General features: G+C 43.5%; 1 protein-coding gene across 1 annotated transcript in view; it reads right to left on the reverse strand.

Moving 5' to 3' along the window:
* The window catches only part of SMPD3 (sphingomyelin phosphodiesterase 3), a 137,775-nt gene that overhangs the window by 26,006 nt on the left and 87,993 nt on the right, over positions 1–23,776 (reverse strand). Inside the window, exons 3-4 of the mRNA XM_081015848.1 lie at positions 13,094–14,718; positions 1,006–1,081 (exon numbers count right to left, since the gene is read on the reverse strand). Of these exons, the coding sequence (XP_080871974.1) occupies positions 1,006–1,081; positions 13,094–14,440 (1,423 nt within the window). The 5' untranslated portion in view covers positions 14,441–14,718. The remainder of the gene's footprint in view (positions 1–1,005; positions 1,082–13,093; positions 14,719–23,776) is intronic.

A 23,776-nucleotide genomic window follows, 5' to 3' on the forward strand; every position in this document is an offset into this window, starting at 1 on the left:
AATTATTTGAGGGGGCTGGGCCTCCCCAAAGTTCATGGGCATTGCCCTTCAAATGGTATGTGTGCACCATGTCTTGTGATCAATTATGTGTGGTGGGGCTTACCTCCCCCCATATTTTATTCATATTGGTACCCTTGAGCTACCAGCATGAGCAACAGATGTGGTAAAGGTAAAGGTAAAGGTACCTCTGACCATTAGGTCCAGTCGTGACCGACTCTGGGGCTGCGGCGCTCATCTCACTTTATTGGCCAAGGGAGCCGGCGTACAGCTTCCAGGTCATGTGGCCAGCATGACTAAGCCGCTTCTGGCGAACCAGAGCAGCGCACGGTAACGCCGTTTACCTTCCCGCAGGAGCGGTACCTATTTATCTACTTATACTTTGACGTGCTTTCGAACTGCTAGGTAGGTTGGCAGGAGCAGGGACAGAGCAACGGGAGCTCACCCCATTGCGGGGATTCGAACCGCTGACCTTCTGATCGGCAAGTCCTAGGCTCTGTGGTTTGACCCACAGCACCACCCGAGTCCCTGTCCCCAACAGATGTGGTAGCCTCTGTCTATTTCTAGTTTATGACACTTATGCATCTATACTCACTCGTATGTCTGTCCAATCCTTCATCTATCGATATTTTTCTAAGCCCTCGCAGAAATTTGTATTTAAATATGTATTTACAATCTATTTTCTTTTAAAATTCATTTCTAAATGTGTTTCCTCTCTAATTCCCACCCCGCTTGAAGCCAGCATTTCAGCACCCGGCCCTCTCTCGATGGATCTTAGGCTTCCAATAGACCTTGCAGACCTGATGTCTGTCTGCTTGCCCTGGCTCTGCAGAATACTTAGGTTAATGTACAACCCTTCCCTGTCTGCAACATTTTCAGCTGAGATGGTTAAAGTACTGACAAGAGACCATTGAGAAGAGACTAGCCAAACCCACTCTTTCTTTCTCTATTCTACAATAAGTAGCAAAAGAAGCAAAACAAAGATTGGGAGAGCAATCCATACAGTACCTGCCAGAGCTTGCAAGTGAGTGCAGGAAATGTATCCCACAATTCTTTGGTCCTGAGGTGTACTTCCCACTTGCACCTGGAAGGAAAATAAGAGAGGAACAGAAGGGTTAATGGACCACCATCAGACCTTTCAGGATCAAAACCCATTAACTGCAGGGAAAACATGAGAACTATTTTTTTTTTTGTAGCAAAGGTCTCAGGTAAGCATAACTGTTCTCAGAGTAGACCTATAATGAGAAGAGGCACTGGTTGTTCTTCTTGGGGTTTTATAGGTGTATTTTGCAACATGCCCTTGATGCAATAATAGTGCATTAGTGATAGCTTTATACGGGACCATCCACATATCATATTGCTTTATTACTTGTATTGTGATGCTCCCCCAATGTTACCACACAAATATCATCTGGAGGGGCATCCTTGCACTATAGTGCAACAAAAAGAGGAGAAGATCTAGAACACAGACACACACACCGCTCTCCTCTTTGCCAGAGGGGAGCCTGAGAGCCCATTCTCACTATCCACTATGTGTGTGCAATGGGAGCATGAGAAGAGGACAATAGGTGAACCTTAAATGAACTTCATGAAGGACTCCTAGCCATGGTGGCCAGGGTGCACTTGCTGGGGATCACAGGTGGGGAGGCTCCGGTTACACTCAGGTCTTGCTTTTGGACCAGAAGAGGCACCTGAGACCAGGATGCTGGACTACATGGGCCTTTGGCCTGATCCAGCAGCAGGGCTCTTTTCAGGTATTGTTGTTTTATTGCTATGGCTGATGGCTGACGCAAATAAAGATTCATTCATTCATTCTTTTCAGATAATTATCTTCTTAACATTTGGCTTGACATTTCTTTCCTATGGTTCCAGGGTTGATCCTGCATTATGTCTTCCTTACCACTGAGTATCTTTGACTACAGTGATACCTTGGTTCTCGTACTTAATCGGTTCTGGGAGTCCTTTTGACTCCCGAAACCATTTGAAAACCAAGGTGCAGATTCTGATTGGCTGCAGGAGCTTCCTGCACGCAAGCAGAAGCCGTGTCAGACGTTTGGCTTCCAAAAAACATTCACAAACCGGAACACTTACTTCCGAGTTTGCGGTGTTTGGGAGCTGATTTGTTTGGGAGCCAAGCCGTTCGAGAACCAAGGTATCACTGTATATACTTTAAAGGATTTCTGTTGAGTGGCAAAGCATCTATAATCCACCTTTTCATGCAGGAACCAAACAGGCAAAATGTCGCCCCAGATGTTTGATGAACTCTCCTGCAAAGGCACCTCACTCAATCATTCATTTCAAGGTTTGCTGCAGGCTTGAAAGTAGCTGCATTCTATCTCCACTCTTAATCAGTTGCTGGAAATCACAATGGGGGCATCTCTTTCCTGCATGTGGGCATCCAATAATCCCTGGTTGGCCCCCTTGAGAACAGGATGCTGGAGTAAATGAGCCTGATCCAGCAGGGTTCTTCTTATGTTCTTACAGTTCTGTGATGACTACCATCTTCTCTCTCTACTCCCCGACAACCCTTTTCTGTTCCTCTAGCAGGGTGAAACTTGCACCAATCTTGCACCTGCTCTGACTTCATTATCCTGGCTCACCCTGTACCCAACAAGTCAGGCATATAATACTACCCAAAGGGTCTGTGGGTGGTTGGGGGGAGCCTTTGGAAGTGATCTTGCCAGAAGGCACATCTCACATTTGCTCTTGATTTCAAGTTGATCTTTCATTGGGGAACAATGAGATGGACAGAAATGTTGGTAGAGCCTACAATCAATCAATAACCTCAACAAGGAGCGTAACTTTGCAGGCTTAGTCATCACCCTCCCAATAAGACCATTAATTCTAGAGTCTAAAATTACCCAATTGCACTGCCTCCTCTTGCCCCAGGTGAGATTTGTAGGCCCTTACGCAGACAAGGACAAGGGGAAAGCCATTGTGGGCACTTGCGTTGATAAGGCCACCTCTGGAACAACTGAAAACGATGTGAAGATTTATTTCCCCTTTTACTTCTACATTTTTGCATTGTTCTCAGGCACAAATGGGTCCTATTGGGCATTTTAGGAAGCATGGGCAGCCAGTGAAGCTATAAACAGCTGTCCAGATAGCATGGTTTCACCCCCTGAAGTTAAAGGACAAATACACACTCAGCCCTCATCAGACTTGTAAAATTAAGGCAGGTTCTGTGCCAAAATCCCACACGCCAGAGGATTTCTTTTCTCTGCCCCTCGCAAAAGAGGCAGAAAAACTACAGCTTTTTTCACAGGGCTGGGTTGCAGTTCTCGAAAAGGGTGGGCAGGCTTCTGCCCAGCACAACATGATATGCTGCCCCCAGTGATCACCAGTGAGAGTGTCTCTTTCAGGGCTGTCCATAGGGGAGATTTTTCTCAGGGCCACAACGGATGAAGAAAGTGGCACCCCTTCCTTTGGTGCACTTGCAATGAAAACTGGGGCCCTCTGCACCTAACAATTTCATTTTGGAAAAGGATGCAAATGATTTCCTCTGAATACTAGCCCTGAGAATTGGAAGGGAGGGCAGGGCTGTTGCCCTCTGCTCCTGCTTGCGGACTTCCTGTTGAAGCATTTGTTTGGCCACCATAAGAACATGATGCTGGACCGTGATGGGCCAGACCTGACAGGACTTTGCTTTTTTATGTTTTATCTCTTAGAGCCTCATTTTCTTACATCTTTTAACCCTCTGGTAGGCATTTAATTAGTGACTGCAGAATGCTAGTAAATCATATGCAATACATTTTCAAAAACAGACTTTCCAGCTTGCCTCTTGCTAAGTTGAGAACACAGGTGCAGCCTTTCAAGGACACTTGAGGGCAAGACAAAAAGGCACATTCTCCTCAAAGCTTTGGAAATGCATTTTCTTCTCTCTGATGTGCTGACTGCCTGCTGCATATTTGGCTTCAAACTGGGGTCGAACAAGATTTACAGAAATCCCTTTTTATGAGTTGGCATTCTTGCCCTCTTACCTGCAGAGATTTATTGTACTTTACAAAGCAGCTATGCTATGTTAATATATTATTTAAGCATGCTAAAACAGAATTAAATGTAAGTATGAAATGTTAATGGAACTAGCGCTAATCACTCGCTGGTTCCTTCCATCCACCCTCACTGCTTGGAGTGCCTGGCGGCATAACACAGCAACTTGTGGAACTCTCTGCCACAAGATGTGGAGTAAGCTACTATCTTAGATGGCTTTAAAAAGAAAAATATTGGCTTGCCAAAAACTAAATGCCATTGCACACAAATATTGTAGAGCTGTCCATTTTGGTGCTAACCCATAGCTGTCCCTTTAAAAGCACACCATAGTCCAGCAATCAGCAGGTGATGATTTAAGCAGGGGGGGAACCTTTTTCAGCCCAAGATTCCATTCTGGGCAACTGTTTCAAGGGCCACATATCAGTGGGGGGTGGGACCAGAGGCAAAAGTGGGCGGAGCAACTAATGCAAATTCTACCCTTATACGGTAAGCTAATTTCTACACACTCTCACAAGTGCCTCTTTTCCTGCAAGCAAACAAGCGGCAGTATAAGAGTTCAAGGGCACATTCCAGTAAGTCAAAAATACTCTGGGTGTGAAGCAAAGCCAGCGAGGGAGTGTGGCCTTGGCAAACTACAGAGGGCCAGATAGGGAGGACTGGAGGGCTGCATTCAGCCCCCAGGCCTGATGTTCCCCACCAGATTTAAGCTCTGTGCAAAAGAATTTCACCTGCAGGTTTTAGCAGACAAGACACATCTGTTTAAAGGTAGAGGAGCAAGGCAGTTTGTTTTTTTCCTGGTCATTTGGCAGGACTACAGTCACTGAAATAATTGGGCATCAAATGCAGATGCTAAAGAAATACAAGGCAAAATGTTTGTGTTAATAGTGCTCCAGTTCAGGGTTCCAGCAGGCCTTGCTGGCTGTGCTCTTGTCCATGATACTCCATTCCATTCTGTTCTCCCCAAGCTTCCTTCTCAACCTTCCAGCATTCAGTCAGCATTCAGTGTGGCCAGGAAGCACCCTCTTGTTGAATGGTCTCTTTAAATTTTAAGGTTCATTCTTGTTCCACAAGATGTGTATTTCTTTAAAGGCCAGAGCAAATAACGTGACCTAGTTTTACAGCTGTGAAGCAGTATAGCAGGTGCTGTTAAGTTGTGGAAATTAAGCTGTTGGGTATGGTATATAAAGAGCAGCATGGAGCTCTCTCAGTACCCTGGTGGATGGGTTATTGATATATTGTAATTTAGTGCAAAAGGAGTTTTTGTTACTGTTATTAAAACCTAGCAAAAGTTATTTTGCATTTCCTGAATGTGTGGTCTCCCTAGCACGCCCTCTGCAGTGCAAATAATCTGCAAATAGCCAGCACCTCTACCCCCACTTGGGTGTTCTGGGGTCCTTCCCCCCATTTATTGTTTTATCCCTTAAATATATTTTGTATACTTCTGCAAACCATGGGAGTTCCCTTGAATCTTCTGATACCTCCCTCCTGTTCATTTCTCCAGGCAGATTTTAAAGGATTTTCCATTACAAATTTGCCTGGAAACAGGATGAGGCAGACTTAGTCCCATCCTCTCTGAAAACTGGGATGGATCAGACTTTTATAGGTCCAATCAACCCAATGTGCAACAGTCCCATTGCCAGGTACCTCTGAAAGGTAAAGGAAATGAATGAATGTGGTGGCAACTAAACGCCCCATTATCTCTACGATGGTGATTCCCAGAAATAAAGAAAAGCAGGAAACAATGAGATAGCTAATCACATTCTTATTTAAGGGAGGGCCTATTCTGCTTAATAGTCAAAGGCAAGAGCTGCCCACTGTTGCTTTTCTCTTAAGATTCTCGTGCACATAGAATGTGTGGAGTGCAGCCAAGTCTTGCATTAGCAGAGGCTGTGTGTGTATATATATAAAATATTTAGATTACTGCCTAGGAATAAATGGGAAGCTGCTTTTAAAAGCTGATGCAGAAATTCCCAGGACAGGTATGTAGGCAGAAATAAGCACAAGGTGCTTGCAAAACCCTAGAACGGTTACTAGACCTCTGAGGGTTTGTCCATCTGTACTTGTAAATAGGCAACACAGTGGGACTTATCACAGTTCACACACAAGGCTTACACTAGCCCAGTTCAATTTTGGACTTCTTTCTTTCTTCCTTCCTTCCTTCCTTCCTTCCTTCCACAGCTCCTAGCTTCATTTAAAAAATAAATAAAAATGCTACCCTATCTTTCTTCCTTAGCAGAACTCAAAGTAAGGCTTTCTGGGGATTTCCCATCCAGGAACTGACCTGCTTAGCCGGCTCCCTCCAGATGTTTCGGACTACAACTTTCATTAGCCTCCACCCAGAATGGCCTGGTGGAAATTGAAGTCCAAAACACCCAGAAGGTGACTGGCTGGGGATGGGTGCTCTGATCACTACACCATACTGGCCTTTTTTTATGCTCCCTTCAGTTTGTGATTCGCCATGGGGAGTGGCGAGGCTGCTGCTGAAGAAAAATAAGTCTAAAACTTCATTGAGCTGATGGAGCTAGTTTGCTGACTCTTTAGTTCTTGAACAATGTAATTGCGAGAACAACAAGCAAACAAGACAGTTTGGAATTCATGACAGACCACACTACAGCATGGCTTGCAAAATCTTATGGTGCTCGATGAGATTTAGGCACCCATAACTTTGCACCCAGCATGCTTAATAAAATGCTTTGCACAAGATTTTTGGAAATGGCACCGATGTTGCTCCAGTGCACTTTCTAGCTAGGCTAGAGGATCTGAGCAAGATTTACTGATTTGTTTTATTTGGAGTCCTGGCAGTAAACAAGTCCCTCCATCCCATCTTAGTGAAGACTTGGGAGTTGATAATTAAGTCTATCAATCCTCATAGTAGCTGGAAAAGAGGCTTACTTTCCTGCAAGAGGGGTGGAAAAACAGCTGCCAGCTTGCCTGGATGGGTCATAAATCAATGACTCAGCTCTGGGCAGCTGGAAGCAGACTGGTTTTTTAATCCCTTAATCCTTAATATATGCACATGCTGAAGGGAGTCAGTGACATGAATGATGCCCAGATTTTTGAGAAGTTTGGCTTCTTCGTTTTTGTTTTGTTTTTAATTTTATGAAAGCCCCGTACAGTAAAAGAATCCAGCTTTACACACTGCTGCTCATCAGAGAGATAAAAGCTGTTCTAGATGGATCAAGGATGCTTTGTCTTGGTACAAGGCACCTTTCTCTTTTGATGCTCAGTATGTTCCTACCCCTGCACCAAGGGTGGAGGTTATCTGCCAGTGGAGGGCAGATCCAAGTGGTGGGCTGGTCCAAGGGCCAATGTGGGCAGAACCCCCCTTCTCACTGTGTCTTTCCAGAACCCCCTTTTCTCCTCCCATTTCTCCTTACCTAGCAGGCTGCTGGTTGTCCCTTGTGCCACAGAAGCCTGCCAGTCTCAGGCTCCAAAACCCTCTCCCAACAGAGATCCAGCAGGCACCCTCACTTTTGAATTTCAGCTGTCTCAGGAAGGCCTTTTTTATGTAGACAGGCCTCTGCACCTGCTTACATTTTTTATCAGCCAGTCCCTGTAATCATCTTGCGCTATTTTTATGGTGTTTAATACATCACCATGTTATATTGTGTGTGTTTTGGTGGTACACAATACTTGAATGAATGAATGAATGAATAAATAAATAAATAACACACTTGCCAAAGCTCTGAACATGCAGAATAATTTTGAAATTAGACTAAAGGCTGCATGCAGGCCAGAAGCTGCCGACCCCTGCCCTATTTGGAAAGCCAGAGAGGATCTCTATCCCTAAAGGACCACCTTTCCACGTATCTTTCCCTACCTTTTGCCACCTGCCCATAAACTAGGCTCTCCTCTGAGTGCCACCTCCAAGGGAGGTCCAGCAGGTGGCAACAAGAGAACAAACCTTTTCTTTAATAGCCCCTTGTTACTGCAATGCTTTCTCCAGGGAGGCCTGCCTGGTACCTGCTTTGTTATTATTTTGGTACTAGGCACAGATATTTTCTCTCTCCTCCATGCATTCTGGCTGCCCCAATCATCGGATGTTTGTTTTGTTTCGGTGTTCATCTCCAGTTGGGTGCGGTGATTACAATAGGGATGAACCCATGTTAGCATTCTGAGTATGTTTTTAACATGCTTTCATCATTTTCACGGTTGTTGTTTTTTTTTACTTGTGTTGTAAATCGCTTTGGGACTATTTTTGTAGTGGGAAGCGACATACAAATGTAATAAACCTAGAACAAGTTCCCTTGGGAGCAATGCAAGTTGTGCCACCATTTTCAGTAGGGTTGTACAGGGGAAAAGTTAGCTGCCCCCAGGGAACCAACAGCAGACAAGAGAGGAAGCTCTCAGACCACCTTCTAAGTGAATGCATTTTTGAAATTAAAAAAGTCTCATGCAGAGGTGTGAAGGTGTTTTTGTGTATATTCCTCCTAAAATATTCACATGGAACCAGAACAATGCAGGCACTACTGAAGAACTCTGCAGAACTGGAACCAGTCAGAATTTGGTCTTGTGTCCATTGCTACCTTGTATGCAAAATGTCCCAGTTTCGGGCTCTAGCAATTGCCGGGAGATCTGGGAAAGACTGAAACCCTGCAGAACTGTTGCGAATCATTGAAGATGCTACTGAGGTAGGCAGATCAGTGATCTGCTTCATAGAACATAAGAAGAGACCTGCCAAAGCAGGCTGATGGCCCATCTAGTCCATCAATATGTTCTCACTGTGGCCAGCCAGATGCCCCTCATACAAGCAGGACCTGAACACAGCAGCACTCTCTATATTTGTGATTCCAAGCAACTGGTATTTAGAAGCACACTGCCTCCAACCATGGAAAAAGAACATAGCCATTGTGGTCAGTAGTCACTGATAACCTTAACCACCACCACCCATGAATTTGTCTATATCCCCTTTAAAGCCACGCAGGTATATGACCATCACTGAATCTTGTGGCAGCAAATTCCAAAGGTTAACTGTGTGTTGTGTGAATAAGTGCTTCTTTGCATCTGTCCAGAAGCTTCCAAGCTTCAGCTTCACTGATGGCCCCGGTGGGTTCTCGTATCCTTTAAGAATTGGAGGGCATGGCTTGCTTAATTGTCAAATGGGATGCAGGTCTTGGAATCCTCCGAGATTTATTGCAGTCCGTTGTGAAAGAGTTCCCCGTCGGCCCCTACAAACTGTTTGCTGCAGTGCTGATAAAGAACAAGGGACGGAAAGTACAGCCAAAAGTCCAAGTAAGAGCTTGGGCAGGAGGCGAGCCAGCAGCTCCCCAAGCTCATAAACTGACAGATGCGCCACACAGTAAAGTCAATGCAACTGGGTTTATGAGATGGGCAAAGTCCATGGCCACTGAGATCATAATGCCTGCCTTTTCCTCCCAGCCTTCACAACAGCTCTTTTTGCATCTCTCTCTCAGAGATGTGTTTTTACCAGGGATGGGCGACATTTTGGTTTCTCTCTGTTTCTCATTTCCCCCAATCTCAAATTCACGTATCCACACATATTTGCAGAACAATTTTCCTTAATATAATGTACCGTATTTTTCGCTCTATAAGACGCACCAGTCCACAAGACGCACCTAGTTTTTGAAGGAGGAAAACAAGGGGGGGAAATTCTGAATCTCAGAAGCCAGAACAGCAAGAGGGATCACTGCGCAGTGAAAGCAGCAATCCCTCTTACTCTTCTGGCTTCTGTGATAGCTGCACAGCCTGCATTCGCTCTATAAGACGCACACACATTTCCCCTTACTTTTTAGGAGAGAAAAAGTGAGTCTTATAGAGCAAAAAATACTGTACTTTCGTATGCTGCTTTTCACTAACATATGCATTTTTATTCATACTGAGAGAAGACTGAGGTTGATGGGGAATGTCCCTATTCATCTGAATGGACTAGGACCCACTGCCTAGCTCCTTGTCCCTCCCGTATCAACAGCAAAAGCAGAAGGCAGAATAAGAACGATGACACACATTTTCTCAATTTGCCACAATCTATACAGGCCAGAGAAGCCCACTTTGCTTGGGGCCTGGCTTACAGCAAATGGAACACCAGACTCATTTGCCCGGAAGAAAGGAACAACTGAAATTTTACTAACTTTGTAAATGTAGGTGGGAAACAGGCAGGGGGTCACTGCAAGCAGATGGGAGGAGAGTTCAGCAAATAGCTCTGCCCCTTTGATTTGCAAACAGCAGAGCTCAGGTTGAATAAAGAGATTCCAAACTCTTAGAATATTTTTCCAAAAATGTTCAGGAAGCCTCTGGAGGTTTTTAATGCTAGAACTCTTAGTCTATTCTCACACTGCTCCAGGGAAAAAAAATTCCCTTCTAAAAAGATGGTCACCACTCAGAATTTTGTTCAGTCTGCACTTTAAAGCAAGCTGCCCTAATTCACACATTCTGGACTGTTTATTTATTTAATCAATTTACTATTTAAAAAAAATCTCAACACCATTTGCATTAAAAAAGTCAAAACTCTAAATAATACATTAAAACATAATACATTGATGCAAATAACTATGAATAATATCAACTAAAAATATCCCATATAGCAGAAAGTCAAAATGCTCAAGAAACTTTTAAAAAAGGCAACTACTAAGCAGTTCAACTGGGCAATTAGAGCTGGGAAAGGCCTAAATGAAAGGATCTATGTGTGGAATTTTGGCAACATAAACCTGAATGGGGAGGGAGTGTAGCTCAGTGATAAAGGATCTTGCATACAGAAGGGCCCAGGTTCAATCCTTGACATCTCTGGGTAGGGCTGGAAGTGATCATTGTCTGAGTTCCTGCCTGTCAATGTAGACAATACTGAGCTAGATGGGCCAATGGTCCAATGTAATGGTTCCCTATGTTCCTAAAACATCCATCTCCTGGGCAGGGCTGTGTTTCGTTCCATAGCAACAACAAAGGGACCCCTGACCGTTAAGTCCAGTCGTGGACAACTCTGGGGTTGCGGCGCTCATCTCACTTTAATGGCCGAGGGAGCCGATGTTTGTCTGCAGACAGCTTCCAGGTCATGTGGCCAGCATGACTAAGCCGCTTCTGGCAAACCAGAGCAGTGCACGGAAACGCCATTTACCTTCCCGCCAGAGTGGTACCTATTTATCTACTTACACTTTGTGCTTTTGAACTGCTAGGTTGACAGGAGCAGGGACCAAGCAATGGGAGCTCACCCCATCGCATGGATTCGAACTGCTGACCTTCTGATCGGCAAGCCCTAGGCTCTGTGGTTTGACCACAGCACCACCCTAGTACAAGGAATTAAATATTACAAGCACAATACTCTATGCTAATTAACCAAGATATAGAAAGGAAAATTAAAGCGATGAAACAAAAAAGATTTGAATTTGCAAAATAAACCAGGGAAGTTATTGGCCTGGCAACTGAAGAAGAAGAAAAAAAAAAAGGATAATCCATAGTCCGCTAAAAAATGGAAGCTCCATAATCAATCAAAAAGAGATAAGAAACAAATTTGTTAATTTCTACATAGATTTTTGTAAGAAGGAGCAAGAAAATGCAGAATTGATATCGGAGTATTTGGAAGAATGTAAATTGGACAAATATCAGAAGAAAATGCAAAGATATTAAATACTCCAATATCAATGATGGAAATGCAAAGGGCACTAAGTCAAATTAAGACAGGAAAATCCCCAGGGCCAGATGGTCAGTCAGCAGCATATTATAAGAAATTTAAAGAATTTATGAACAGTAAATATCATTTTTATGGCGTGTTATACGTTAAAGGAAAATATGATGAAAATGACCCACAGATGGTATTTAACACCTACCAAACTAGTGAAAATGTTTTTAAAAAGAAAAAGGTAAATGCTGAAAATGCAATGAAGTTAGGGGGACCCTTTTTCCACATGTGGTGGTCCTGTAAAGTAATCAGGGAATTCTGAGAATTAATTTACAATGAATTTAAAAAGATATTTTTTTTTAAAAAACCTTCCCAAAAAAGTCTAAGACATTCCTTTTGGGAATGGTAACAACAAAAATTTATTATATGCCACCACTGAGGCTAGAATCTTATTGGCACAAAGGTGGAGAACGAATACGGTACCCACCAAGGAAGAGTGGCAGTTTAAAATGCTTGAATATGCTGAATTGGCAGGCATAATGAATAGGGTAAGAGAAAAGGAAGATAAAGAATACAAGGAGGATTGGGAAATGTTTATTGGATATTTTAAGAACCAGTATAAACAAGGAAATAACCTAGCAGGTCTTGAGTTAATCCAGCAGAATAGGAGTTAATAGAATTTAACAAAGATTAAAAATTAGAAATTCAAAGATTAAAAATTTGGAATACGTGATTTAATAGATAAATAAAGAAACCAGAAAATGGGTGGAAGGGGTGAGTCACCAGGTATTTAGTTATAAGTCGAGATTTGTATGAAAGTTGTACAACTGGGGGTGGAGGGAAGGGGTGGGTGGGATGTGTGTGTGTTTTGTCTCTGCATTAAAAATCCAAATAAAAAATAAAAAAGGTCACAATGGAAGTTTCCACTTCATGAGATGCATGGCGTGTCATCCTCAGTTAGCAAGCATCTATCTGTCTGTGTGGTTGCTGGGGATGTAAGCTTAGTGGCCAATGAAATGCAAAAAGAGCAGATAATAAAAGCAAAATGATTATGGTTGCCAATTAGCAAGGCAATTCTGGCAAGCATCTTGGCAAGGGTTACATAAGGAACACTCGGCTCTCCATGTGGGAGCCACCACAACCCACCTCCCCAGGGCTGTTCACTGAGCTAAGGACTGTAAAGTTTTTTGCACACAAAATGGCAAAGAAAGGATATAAAAGAGCTAGAGAAGAGGAGATCCAAAATCATGGCCCATAAGGATGTTCTCATTTGCAGGCCATATCAAAATGGATAAGGGCAACTCCCAGGACTGGGACAGGTCCCATTCATTTTGATGCTGTGTTAGATGGCCCAATGGTCTGACTCAGTATAAGGCAGCTTTCTATGTTCCAACAAAGTAGGGGGTTCTTTATTGCACACCACAAATTTTGCATTTGCATAGTGGCCCAGACATGCAAAGTACACACACACATATGTACTTGTCCTGCTTGTAGACCAGAAGGTCCATGAATCAGTTTATATAGAAAGAGACCTACCTTGAGAAACAGGGCCCCCTTAGAAGACAAGGCGTCTGTTCCTTTTCCATTGGGATAACAGTGATAAGCAGCATCCATAACTGGATAGCGGCTGGCAAAAAGCAGGCCACTGTTCACAAACTTAAAGGTACAGCAGCCGTGGCAGCTGTAGACCCCAACATCGTACAGAATGTATTCAAAGTAATGGTGGAGCTCCTCTTTCAATTTCTCAGCTGCCCTTTTGTCAAACACTTCCTGCAAGCACAGGAAGTCCAAATTGGCAGGGAAGAAAGCGGAGATCTCGTGGTCAAAGAGCTCGTCTGTGTTTCTCTTTTTTCTCAAGGAGGTCTTCTTCATCAGTGAGGCCTTGTAAAGGAGCTTGCTGTTGACAGTGCTCTGGTCCACAGGGCCGTCTGTGGCACGCACCTTCACTAGGGACTCTCGCGAGGCAGTGTAGCTATCTAGGCTCCCAGAATCCCCCTCTTTCTGCTTATGGTTCGGCGTCTGGCCTTTCAGGCTCTCGGCTTCAGATTCTGGTGATCGGTCTGCTGGCCCCTTGCTGTTATTGACTTGGCCACCAGTGCCATCCGCTTCCAGGTCTGAAATGTGCCCATTGTCCTCTCCACCTATGCGCACAATGCATGTGTTGCCATCTTCGCCCTCATTGGTATCTCCTCCAGCTTTGCCATCTCTACCATCTTCGCTGTTGTTCGAGCCGGAGTTGTCCCCTTTGTACTCCATCGAGGTTGTCCTCTTGATGCCCACATTGACTGCGCGGTTATTACTATCTCCACCCTGAGGAGAGACCAGGCTGCTGAAGCTTGCTGCGCTGATGGACGTGTTTGTGGGGGAATCAATGTAGATTTTGATCTGTGGCCTGCTAGCCCCATTCCGTATCCGTCGCCCGACCTCCTTAGCACGGGCCTGTGTGTTGAAAACATTGTTCAATCTTGCCAAGGAGTCTGGGAGCAGGCAGACATTGGCGCTGCCAAAGCAGAAGCTTTTCCCATTGCTGGCGGCCTTCCACTCCGTGAGCAACGTGCTTCCATGGATCTGGCTCTTGTCTTGCAGCCTAGAGTAGACGTACGGTCGCCTAGCAGACTGGAGAGGGGACCAGAGAAGGAAGCCAATCAGGGCAAAAGGCAGAGAGACCACCAGCAGCGCCAGGTAAATTGGAGTGGTGATGATGATGCACAGAGCGTGGAAGTAGCACGGATCATCTCCCCTTTGGCGCTTCTCATAGGTGGTAGGCACAAAGGAGGCTATAAGCCTGTCTCCAAGCCAATAACATGGGAAGATCAAGCCCCAGGAGAAAGAGTGCAGTGCTGACAGAAAGCCGTTTGGAAATGGGGAAGTGTATAAAACCATTGCAACTCAGTTAGGACACCCCTTCAGGACCTTCTACATGGTGTCATCACCGCCCGCCAGCCATCAGAATGTGCGTTTGCAGACAAAAAAAAATAAAAACAAAATGTCCTAGCGAAGTTGTGTCTTCTAGACTGCAAGAAGCAGTTATCACCTCAGGAACACCATTTCATTTCGCGACAGTGAGAAGGAAGCGAAGCAACCATTCCTTTGGATGTTTGGTCTCTGTAGACTTCAGAGTGTATCATTGCTCATCACATGAAGCCATGGCAGAAGTTCACCTGCGAAGACAAAAAGAAGAAGAATGCTCATGTCCAGAGGTGTCCACTGAAGGGAAGAGCTATCAGAATTATAAAGCTGTAATATTCCCCACAAACAGGCAACCAAGGGTTCCAGGGTGATACCTCCACACACCAGTCTGGCCACCGGCATCGCCTATGGCACCTGCAAAAGGTCTCAGTAAGTATCTCTTCAAAAATCCACAACGCATGAGTAACTCTTTGCTCTTCCTGCCAAGTACCTGTTTACATTGGTTCAGCCTCTCCTCCATTGCACATGCACCCTCAGGCATCCCCACACTTCACTGGACACCCACCCTCCCACCAGTTTTGGACAGAGGAGCAATGCAAAGCACTTTTCTCAGAGAGTGAGTGTGATGGTGGTTGATAGAGGTGCCTTTTCCCCAAGGATTGGGTGGGGAGGCATGCTCACAACTTTTTGTAGCCCTGTCTCTTTTTCTGCATTTTTAGAAATGTATCTTGCCACACACCCTATGGCAGCCATATTCTGACTGGTGCCCAGGGCACTTTCTCAAACAGCCTCCTGGCCCAAAAAGGTTGGCGATACCTGCACCAAACCATACAAACTGAGGGCTGCAGCCATAAAGGTCCTGTGCGGTCCTGACCTCCTCAATAGTATTTCATACCCCTCCCTGAATATTCAGCTTTCACGAAAAAATGTAAGCTTTTATAGAGGTATAAAGGAAAACATGTAGGCAGTATTCTACCCAAGTCCATGCAAAGTAGCACACCTCATTCTGCCTTCTTGTGTTTTGGCCAGTGAGTGCAAAGATAACCCATGCTGTTATCCTCATGATTAAGAAGAGAAGACATTGCAAAAGCAACAGAGCCCCTCCTGCCCTTCTCTCCACAATAGTGAAGCATACTCAGTAACCTGCTCTTCCAGAAGTCAGTTTGGAAAAGGAGGCAGAGGGGTTGTTCCACAGGAGTTTGGAAGAGGCCTGGATCTTTGCTTTAAGCTTGTTGTCAAGAGTTACAGATTTGTCTGGGTTCCTGATCTACCACCAGATATAGTTGTGGGATGAAGCAGAGAATTCCTACAAGGAACTGTGAGATGTATCCTGATCAGAGCATGTCCTTGGAACTTTGAAATCTCTGAAACTGTTACATCTTTACATGGTTTCTCTCTCTTTTCCTTCTGTCCAGTGCAGCTTCTTAGGTGGGATGGAAATGTGAAAACAAATAAATCAGCAAGTCCCAGGTCCAGCACAGGGTTGGGCATCATCAGGCACTTGCTGAGGCCCATGGCCCTAAGCAGGTGCCCCCTGCCTACCTCCACAGCCCCCTGGGGCCAAGTCTGCTCTTCCTTGCTATTGCTGAGTCTCGTACTGTCACCTTGGGGTATGCAAGCACTGGCAAGCGGGAGGAGATGACACTGCACCCCACTATGAGGTTTTTCTCCTTCCTATTTATCCTCACAGCAACACTTTGAGGTAGGTTTAGGCTGAGATACTCAAGGTGAAAAACTGGTCACCCAGTAATCTTCACATGGGCTTAGTGGGGACTTGATCCCAGGTTTTCCAGATTCTACTCTGGCCACAGAGTTCTTATTGTGCATAACCTTTGCCTCAAATTTTTAAAAGTGTGGTGGTCAGACTGCATTGGCAGCTCGGAGGGGATTTTACAATCTCTTTCTCTCACCATCTCCGCTTGAGCCACCACTGCTTCTTATCTCAGGTCTGCCTACCTCTTAGCAAAGGCAACTTGCCAGTTATCTGCAGGTTCTTCCTAGACAGCATTATGTGTGTCTTGCATTTTATCACTTAAGCTAATCAGGCTTGAAACAGCAGAGAAATCTAGGGACTGGACAAGAAAAGGATGGAAAGAGGCATAATTCCAGGAAGCAGCATATACTGAGGTCCTGAGACATTGTGAAGTGCTGGTGAAAATGTCCCCCCCACCCAAGGAACTGTAAAATGTACTATTGTGAGAATTCTCTTTGTGCAGAACAAGGTAAATCAAGCAGTACTTGAGGGTTTTCCGGCCACTGACATGGGTGCAAGTTGCACTGCGGAGCACACAACACATTCTCCAAATGGGGGCTGTGTGCCAGTGGAGGGTGGGGCCAGAGCGAAAAGTAGATGGAGGTACCTTTGTACAGAAACACAAAAGCCAGATGTTGATTTCTACACACAGACTGCAGCATCCTCCATCCAGGCAAGAGCAAGAGGAACGATCACAGTTCATGCAAAAGTAGGAGGCTGCAAAGCAAGGCCCAGGGGCAGGGGATGTGGCCTGGGGAGAATCACAAGGGATGGATAGAGAGGCATTGAGGGCCAAATCTGGCCCCTGGAAGCCTCAGGTGTCAGGGTGAGGAACCTGTGGCCCTCTAGATGTTTTTGGAGTACAATCCCCGTCACCCTTGGCCATTGGCTATCCTGTCTGTGGCTGATGTAAGTCCTATGTACACTTAACGGGGAGGAGATCCCACTGAACTGAATGGGACTTACTTCTGAGTAAGACATGTCTAGAATTGCACTGGAAACATTTAGTTGTTTGGGGGAGGGAAATGTCTGAGGCTGCAACCCTATGAAGACACTTACCTAGAAGTAAGTCTCACGAAATTCAGGAATGCTTCTTTCTGAGCAGAAATGCATAGGATTATGTTTTTTTATATGGTGTATGGGTTGTTTAATTGCGTAACAAATTGGCCAAATCTGCTGTGACGTGGTTTATACATTTGTATATTTCTAAATTTGCTACGGCCAATGGCTAAGGAATGTAATGCCACTAATTGAGCTTCTGCCTGTGGTTCATCGCTCAGAAGCTAAGCTATTATGTGCCTGACTTTGGAAATTAATGTGTTTGCAAACAGCTTTAAAGGCTATTGAATGAGAATGTGTGTTAAGACAACTTTCTCTAAGAAGTTAAACCAAAACTCAGTGGAGCAAAACAGCTGTTTGCTGTGGAGGATGAAAAAGCCAATCTGGCAAGCAACGCAAAACACTCCCCACAAGTAGAAAATGAACATAGCGGGATGATTTATATTTTATATATAAATATAAAAAGATTTATATTTTATTTATATTTTACAAGGGGGGGCTGTTCTGATGTGGCACAGCACAGTCCAGCACATCTTGCTCCACAAACCACATGTTGTGACCAGGGCCAGATTTAGGTTTGATGAGGCCCTAAGCTACTGAAGGTAATGGGGCCCTTTATATGTCCAGCTGTCCTTTGCCAACAACAAATTGTTGCTGTTTTTTTTGTGTTGAAGATATGTTATATGGTAATATATGGACCTAATAGGTATCTAAAGCCCTTTGCACATAACAAAATATGTATTTTATCAAAGTGATTTGTTTTTTATCTTATATTTTGGAAATGTACACCCAGGTTTTTTTCATTTAATTTTTTTTGGGCCCCCCAAGAGAGTGGGGCCCTAAGCTATAGCTTGTTTAGCTTATACGTAAACCCGGCACTGGCTGTGACAGATGGAGTGTTCCACTTGGACTAAGTTTCAATCCCTACCCAACCTCAAAGCTTATTGATTAATCTTAGCTACCTACACTCAGCTGAACCCTACCTCACTGGGTTGTTGCGCAGGCGTGTACCTTAGGGAAGAGCAGAAGGTAGGTTGGGATCTTCCTACAGTCTATCAGCATCAGTTTATTTCTGATCCCCAGCAGTTTAATGATGGCAACAAAAATGTGCCCCCTCCCCTTTTAAATTTGGCTGTGAAAATGAAGACCCCCTTGGAATAACCAGGAGGGGACACTGGCGTTAAAGGACTGTGGAACAAACTCCCAAGGCTAAGAATGTGCCTCTGTTTTTAATTCTAACTGTGGGCACCAGTAAATACCAGACATAATCTAAACTCTGTGCAAGTAAATCAGGATGAATCTACTAGGGGTTGTATTCGACCAAGACTTTACTTCGAACTTAATGACTACAACTAATTTAGGTCCATTTATTTTGTTGGGTCTACTCCAACTAGAAGTTAGTTGACTATAACCCTGCAATAGTTTGGAAAGTTGTTTGTTTGTCCATTCACTCTGCATCTGAAGATAGCCTAGCCAAATGCAGCATGATGGTTCCTGAGATCAAGGAGCAGGTTTTCATTTAGGTTTGGTTACAGTTTGGAGCCATTTTGAACCAAGGTGCCAGACTGAACCTTTCAAACCTGCACAGATTTTAACTAATGATTTCAAAATTGTGTTGTTTTTGGTTTCTTAGAATGCCTAAGTAATGCTGGGCACGAGACTGCTTGGCAGGGGGTTGGACTCGATGGCCCTTGTGGTCTCTTCCAACTCTATGATTCTATGATTCTATGACTGCAAATGCTCAATGAATAAGAACCAGGCAGAGGGCCTTCTCAGTAATGGCGCCTGCCTTGTGGAAAGCACTCCCATCAGATGTCAAGGAAATAAACAACCATCTGACTTTTAGAAGACATCTGAAGGCAACCCTGTTTGGGGAAGTTTTTTTATGTTTTATCGTGTTTTTAATATTCAGAGTGGCTGGGGAAACCCAGCTGGATGGGCAGGGTATAAATAATAAATTATTATTATATTCTTATTATAGGTCACCTGGAAGGGTCCTGCATGGGATTTACACCTGGCTCTGCTTGGTAGACTGTGAAGACCTATGGGTGCTTTAAAAAAACAAAAACCAATTAAAATATAGATTCATCTTAAGTAATAATGCCAGAGGGTCTGGGAATGGTAGATTTGAATTTTAGAGATGGCAGAGGGATGCAGTAATGAAATTGAACTAAATGTAGCCTTCTTGGTCCAGTGTACCAAGGTAACATGAGCTCTGTGCCCAATCCCATAATTATCCAAGAGAATGGAACAACCATGAAGAACTCTCAGCAGTCCACTGGGTACTTAGCATGCTTTGAAGAAACCCCAGCCTGATTGTGTAATTACCCAGCAGACCAGGGGTAATTGGTCTCTGGGGTAAACAACATACGGCCCTTCAGGGTGTGGAGATACCAGATGGAGAAGGGACTCATCATGCACCCCTTGCAAAAAGACGGCATGTGCTTCCAGTGGGAATAGTTGAATGCAATATAAGAGCTTCGATTTGCATGTAATAGCTAGGTTCCCTTTCCCACTCTTTATTTTTATTTTAAACTACCCACATAAGATAAGCCACAGCAGCCAAAGACAGTTCCCAGGGTTATTCCCTCCACATTAAAAAGATCCATAACTATCCCTTTGAGAAAAGCTTTTAGGGTAGAATAGAGATCAAAGCATTCCCAAAAGAGTCTGACTTTTGGTTACAATCTTAGTTTCTGTACTGGATGGCTTGGCTCAGTATTGGATGATGTGGCAAAAAAATGAGATTTCTTGGGGCTGTTTTAAACCCCCACCCCACTCCCAATCTAGGGCACAATTTCAGATCTCAGGAGGACGGAGACAAGGAGATTTCCGCGGGAGGAGAACATGATTCCTAGCCAACCATCAAGTGGGGAACCTGTGGGGCCCTCCAGATGTTTCAGGGTATCTACTTGCTCATTGGCCACCCAAAACAGCAGAAAAGATTGCATAGGCTAGTGTATATGCATAGGTGCAAATTTTCAAATTACTATAATTTAAATAGAAATACATTACATTGTTTATTAAATTTATATCTCAGCTTAATGATTGCTTCTTCTATGTTTTTACCTGTTTCTGTTTTATCTTTAAGCTTTTGGATGCTGCATGTTGCTTAAGTAATCTGAAGTAACCTTTTATATTTACAGTACTGAAATGTGTTTTTTGTGTTCTTGTATTTGCTATTTTATTGTTACGCTATTATGTTTTTGTGCTGCTTGAAATGTGTTCCTGTTTCCTTTGTTGTAAGCCACTATGAGCATTGTTGGATATTGTTCTTTTTTTTTTTTTCATGCATAATTTTTATTAATTTGCATAATACAAAATACAAAAACAAAATATAAAAGTTCGATTCTCATTTTCACAGGTTTTTAAGTATGACTTCCTTCAACCTTTCCACAAATCATCCGTAATAATCTTTTATAAAAGTTCGCATTTCTTAATTTGTAATGCCATTAATCATTCTAGTTCTTCCATTTCTCTTTAGACAATACTCTTTTCTTTTTACAGAGCTCCTTTAAAGCCCACTAGTGTTATCTGTCCATCACTTAAATTTTCCAGATATTTCGTAAAACTTTCCCAATCCTTAATGAACCTCTGGTCTTTTGAATATCTAATTTTCCCTGTCATCTCCGCATAATCTAATAGTTTTGCTCTCCATTCCTCAATTGTCGGTAGGCCCTCTGATTTCCAATTTTGAGCTAATAAGACTCTTGCTGCCGTTGTTGCATACTGGAACAGCTTGTGATCTTTCTTTTTTATCTCCCTTCCTACCAATCCCAACAGAAAAGCCTCGGGTTTTTTAACAAAAGTATATCTTAGAATTTTCTTCATTTCGTTATATACACTCTCCCAGAACCCTTTAACCTTTTGGCATTCCCACCACATATGGTAGAAGGTCCCCTCCCTTTCCTTGCACTTCCAGCATTTATTACAAGTTCCATACATTTTGGCTAATTTTGCAGGAGTCATATACCATCGGTAAAACATTTTCATTAAATTCTCCTTTAGTGTCACGCAAGCTGTAAACTTGAGATGTTTTTTCCAAAGTTTCTCCCATTCTTCAAAATATATATTATGACCGATATCTCTAGCCCAATATATCATTACTGACTTTACTTCCTCGTCTATTAAATTCCATTCCAATAACTGATTATACATTTTAGACAAAATTTTATAGTTGTTATTCAATATCTCAATCTGGAATCTAGAATCTTTATCAGCATATCCTTTGTCTTTAATGTCTTTCCTGAACATTCCGTTTATCTGGAAATAGTGCAGCCAATCATAGACTTTCTCTTTGACCTGTTCGTACGGCTTCATTTTCCACTTTCCTTCTTCTTTCATTAACAGTTGTTCATAGGTAGCCCAATTGTCCCTCATGTTAATCTTTTTAACGCTCATGACTTCTAGTGGCGATAGCCAATGGGGTGTTTTAGGTTCTAACATATCTCTGTTCCTCTCCCATACCTCAATCAGTGGACCTCTGAAAATATGATTTTCGAAGCCCCTGTGTACTTTTCTCCTCCCATGCCATAGATAGGCGTGCCACCCAAATCTGTTGTTAAATCCCTCTAGGTCTAGCACTTCCTTATCTTCCAGTTTTATCCATGTTTTGACCCAGCATAGGCATGACGCCTCATAGTACAATTTCAAATCTGGCAGGGCAAAGCCCCCCCTTTCCTTCACATCTGTCAACAGTTTAAATTTTATTCTTGGTTTCTTGCCCTGCCAGACGAATTTTGAGATCACCCTCTGCCAGTCTTTAAATATCTTTATACCCTTAATTACAGGAATGTTCTGGAACAGAAACAACACTTTTGGAAGCACACACATCTTGATTGTGGCTATTCTGCCCCAAAATGACAGTTTTAGCTTGCCCCATGTTTCAATATCTTTCTTAACTCCTTTCCATACTGTCTCGTAATTATTTTTGAATAAGTCTATGTTTTTTGGCGTTACCCATATTCCTATGTTGGATATTGTTCTTGTTTGGTTATATTGATGGATTTAATATTTTTTTTACTGTTTTAACTTTGTGTTTTGTTTTTATTTCTTTTTTTGTACACCACCACAATATTTTCAAATGGCAGGCAGTTGACCCATTCTTTAAACAAATAGATATTACTTAGAGCACGTTCACATCTCACACTGAAAGAACGTTCAACACACTTTTAAAGCACGAAACCTTCTCCAAAGAGTCCTGGGAACTGTAATTTCCCCTCACAGAGCTACAATTCCCAGCACCCTTAACAAACTACAGTCCCCCGAGTTCTTCGGGGGAAGTGATGTGCTTTATATGTGTATCAGGTGTTCCTTAAATGCTTGACGTGAACAAATCCCCCCATTTTGGTTCTTGGGCGATGGTGGGGGCCTAGTTTCACTTCCTGTGTGCCTTTGATGAAGGAACGAAGTCTTGGAAATCTCTCTCACACCTCTTCCCACCTTCCCCAGAGGAAAAAAAATGTGGGCTGACAGCCTTAGCTCAGTTGAAGGGCATCTGTATTACATGCAGAAAGTCCTATGTTCAACCCTTGGCATCTTCAGGTAAGGCTAAGAACAGTGCCTGCCTTAGAGGCACAGCCGATCAGTGTAGACACTACTTAGTGAGATGGACCAATGGTCTGACTTAGTATAAGGCAGCTTCCTATGTTGAGCTATATTTACCAAATGACCCAATATACTGCCTGATCCAGGTTAAACTTAGTTGTCGCCATCATAGCCAAGACTGCCTGGTTGCCTACCTTGCTGCTCACTTACTGTCACGCCAGGGAAGAAGCGTGGAAGCTATCAAACACTACTTTGCTCTCAGAGTTTACTCCTTTCCTTTCAGCCCTTAAGAGCTAAATCAAACAATTTCCAACTCTCTCCAAATATGCCACTCGGGCAGCCCATAAGCTACCAGAGTCGACAGTAAACAAGCTGTCAATTTAATTGAGTGCTGCTATAAAAATGTATTTCAAATATGTGTTCATAAAGTTACAGGAGATGCTCTCCCATGGATTGTTGCTGCCAGGCTCATCTCTAAACGAAAATCCCCAAATAGTCGAATCATTCTTTGCTGAATGGAATGAAGCCAGGAAGGCTGAGCCACATGTCCAGTATTAAATGAAACTCAGAGCTTCATGCTCTGGACCTATTTATACACGCACTGGGGACATTTCAAACGCAAGCGTTTTCTGGCCAAGCAATGCGACTATGAACACAAACCTCTTCAGGCCAGTGCTTCATTAGATTTTTACTTTGTCAAGCTGGATTCAGTTCCTCTTTTGGCTGCCAGCACGCCAAGAGACATTCAGCGAATGTCTCTTTCTCTCAAGACCACTTCAAGCCCAGCATATTTCTTACAGCATAGATGGAGAGCAGGGACCCTGAAGACATTTTTGCCAGCATGGCTAATGGTCAGGGATGATGGGAATTGTAGTCTAACAACATTGCTGGGGTGAGCACAGATTCCCTATCCCTCTTTTACAGTGATGTTAGGAATCAGATCAGCAGTG

This window comes from Podarcis pityusensis, assembly GCF_964106645.2.
Source record: "Podarcis pityusensis genome assembly, chromosome: 8".
Lineage (NCBI taxonomy): Eukaryota > Metazoa > Chordata > Lepidosauria > Squamata > Lacertidae > Podarcis > Podarcis pityusensis.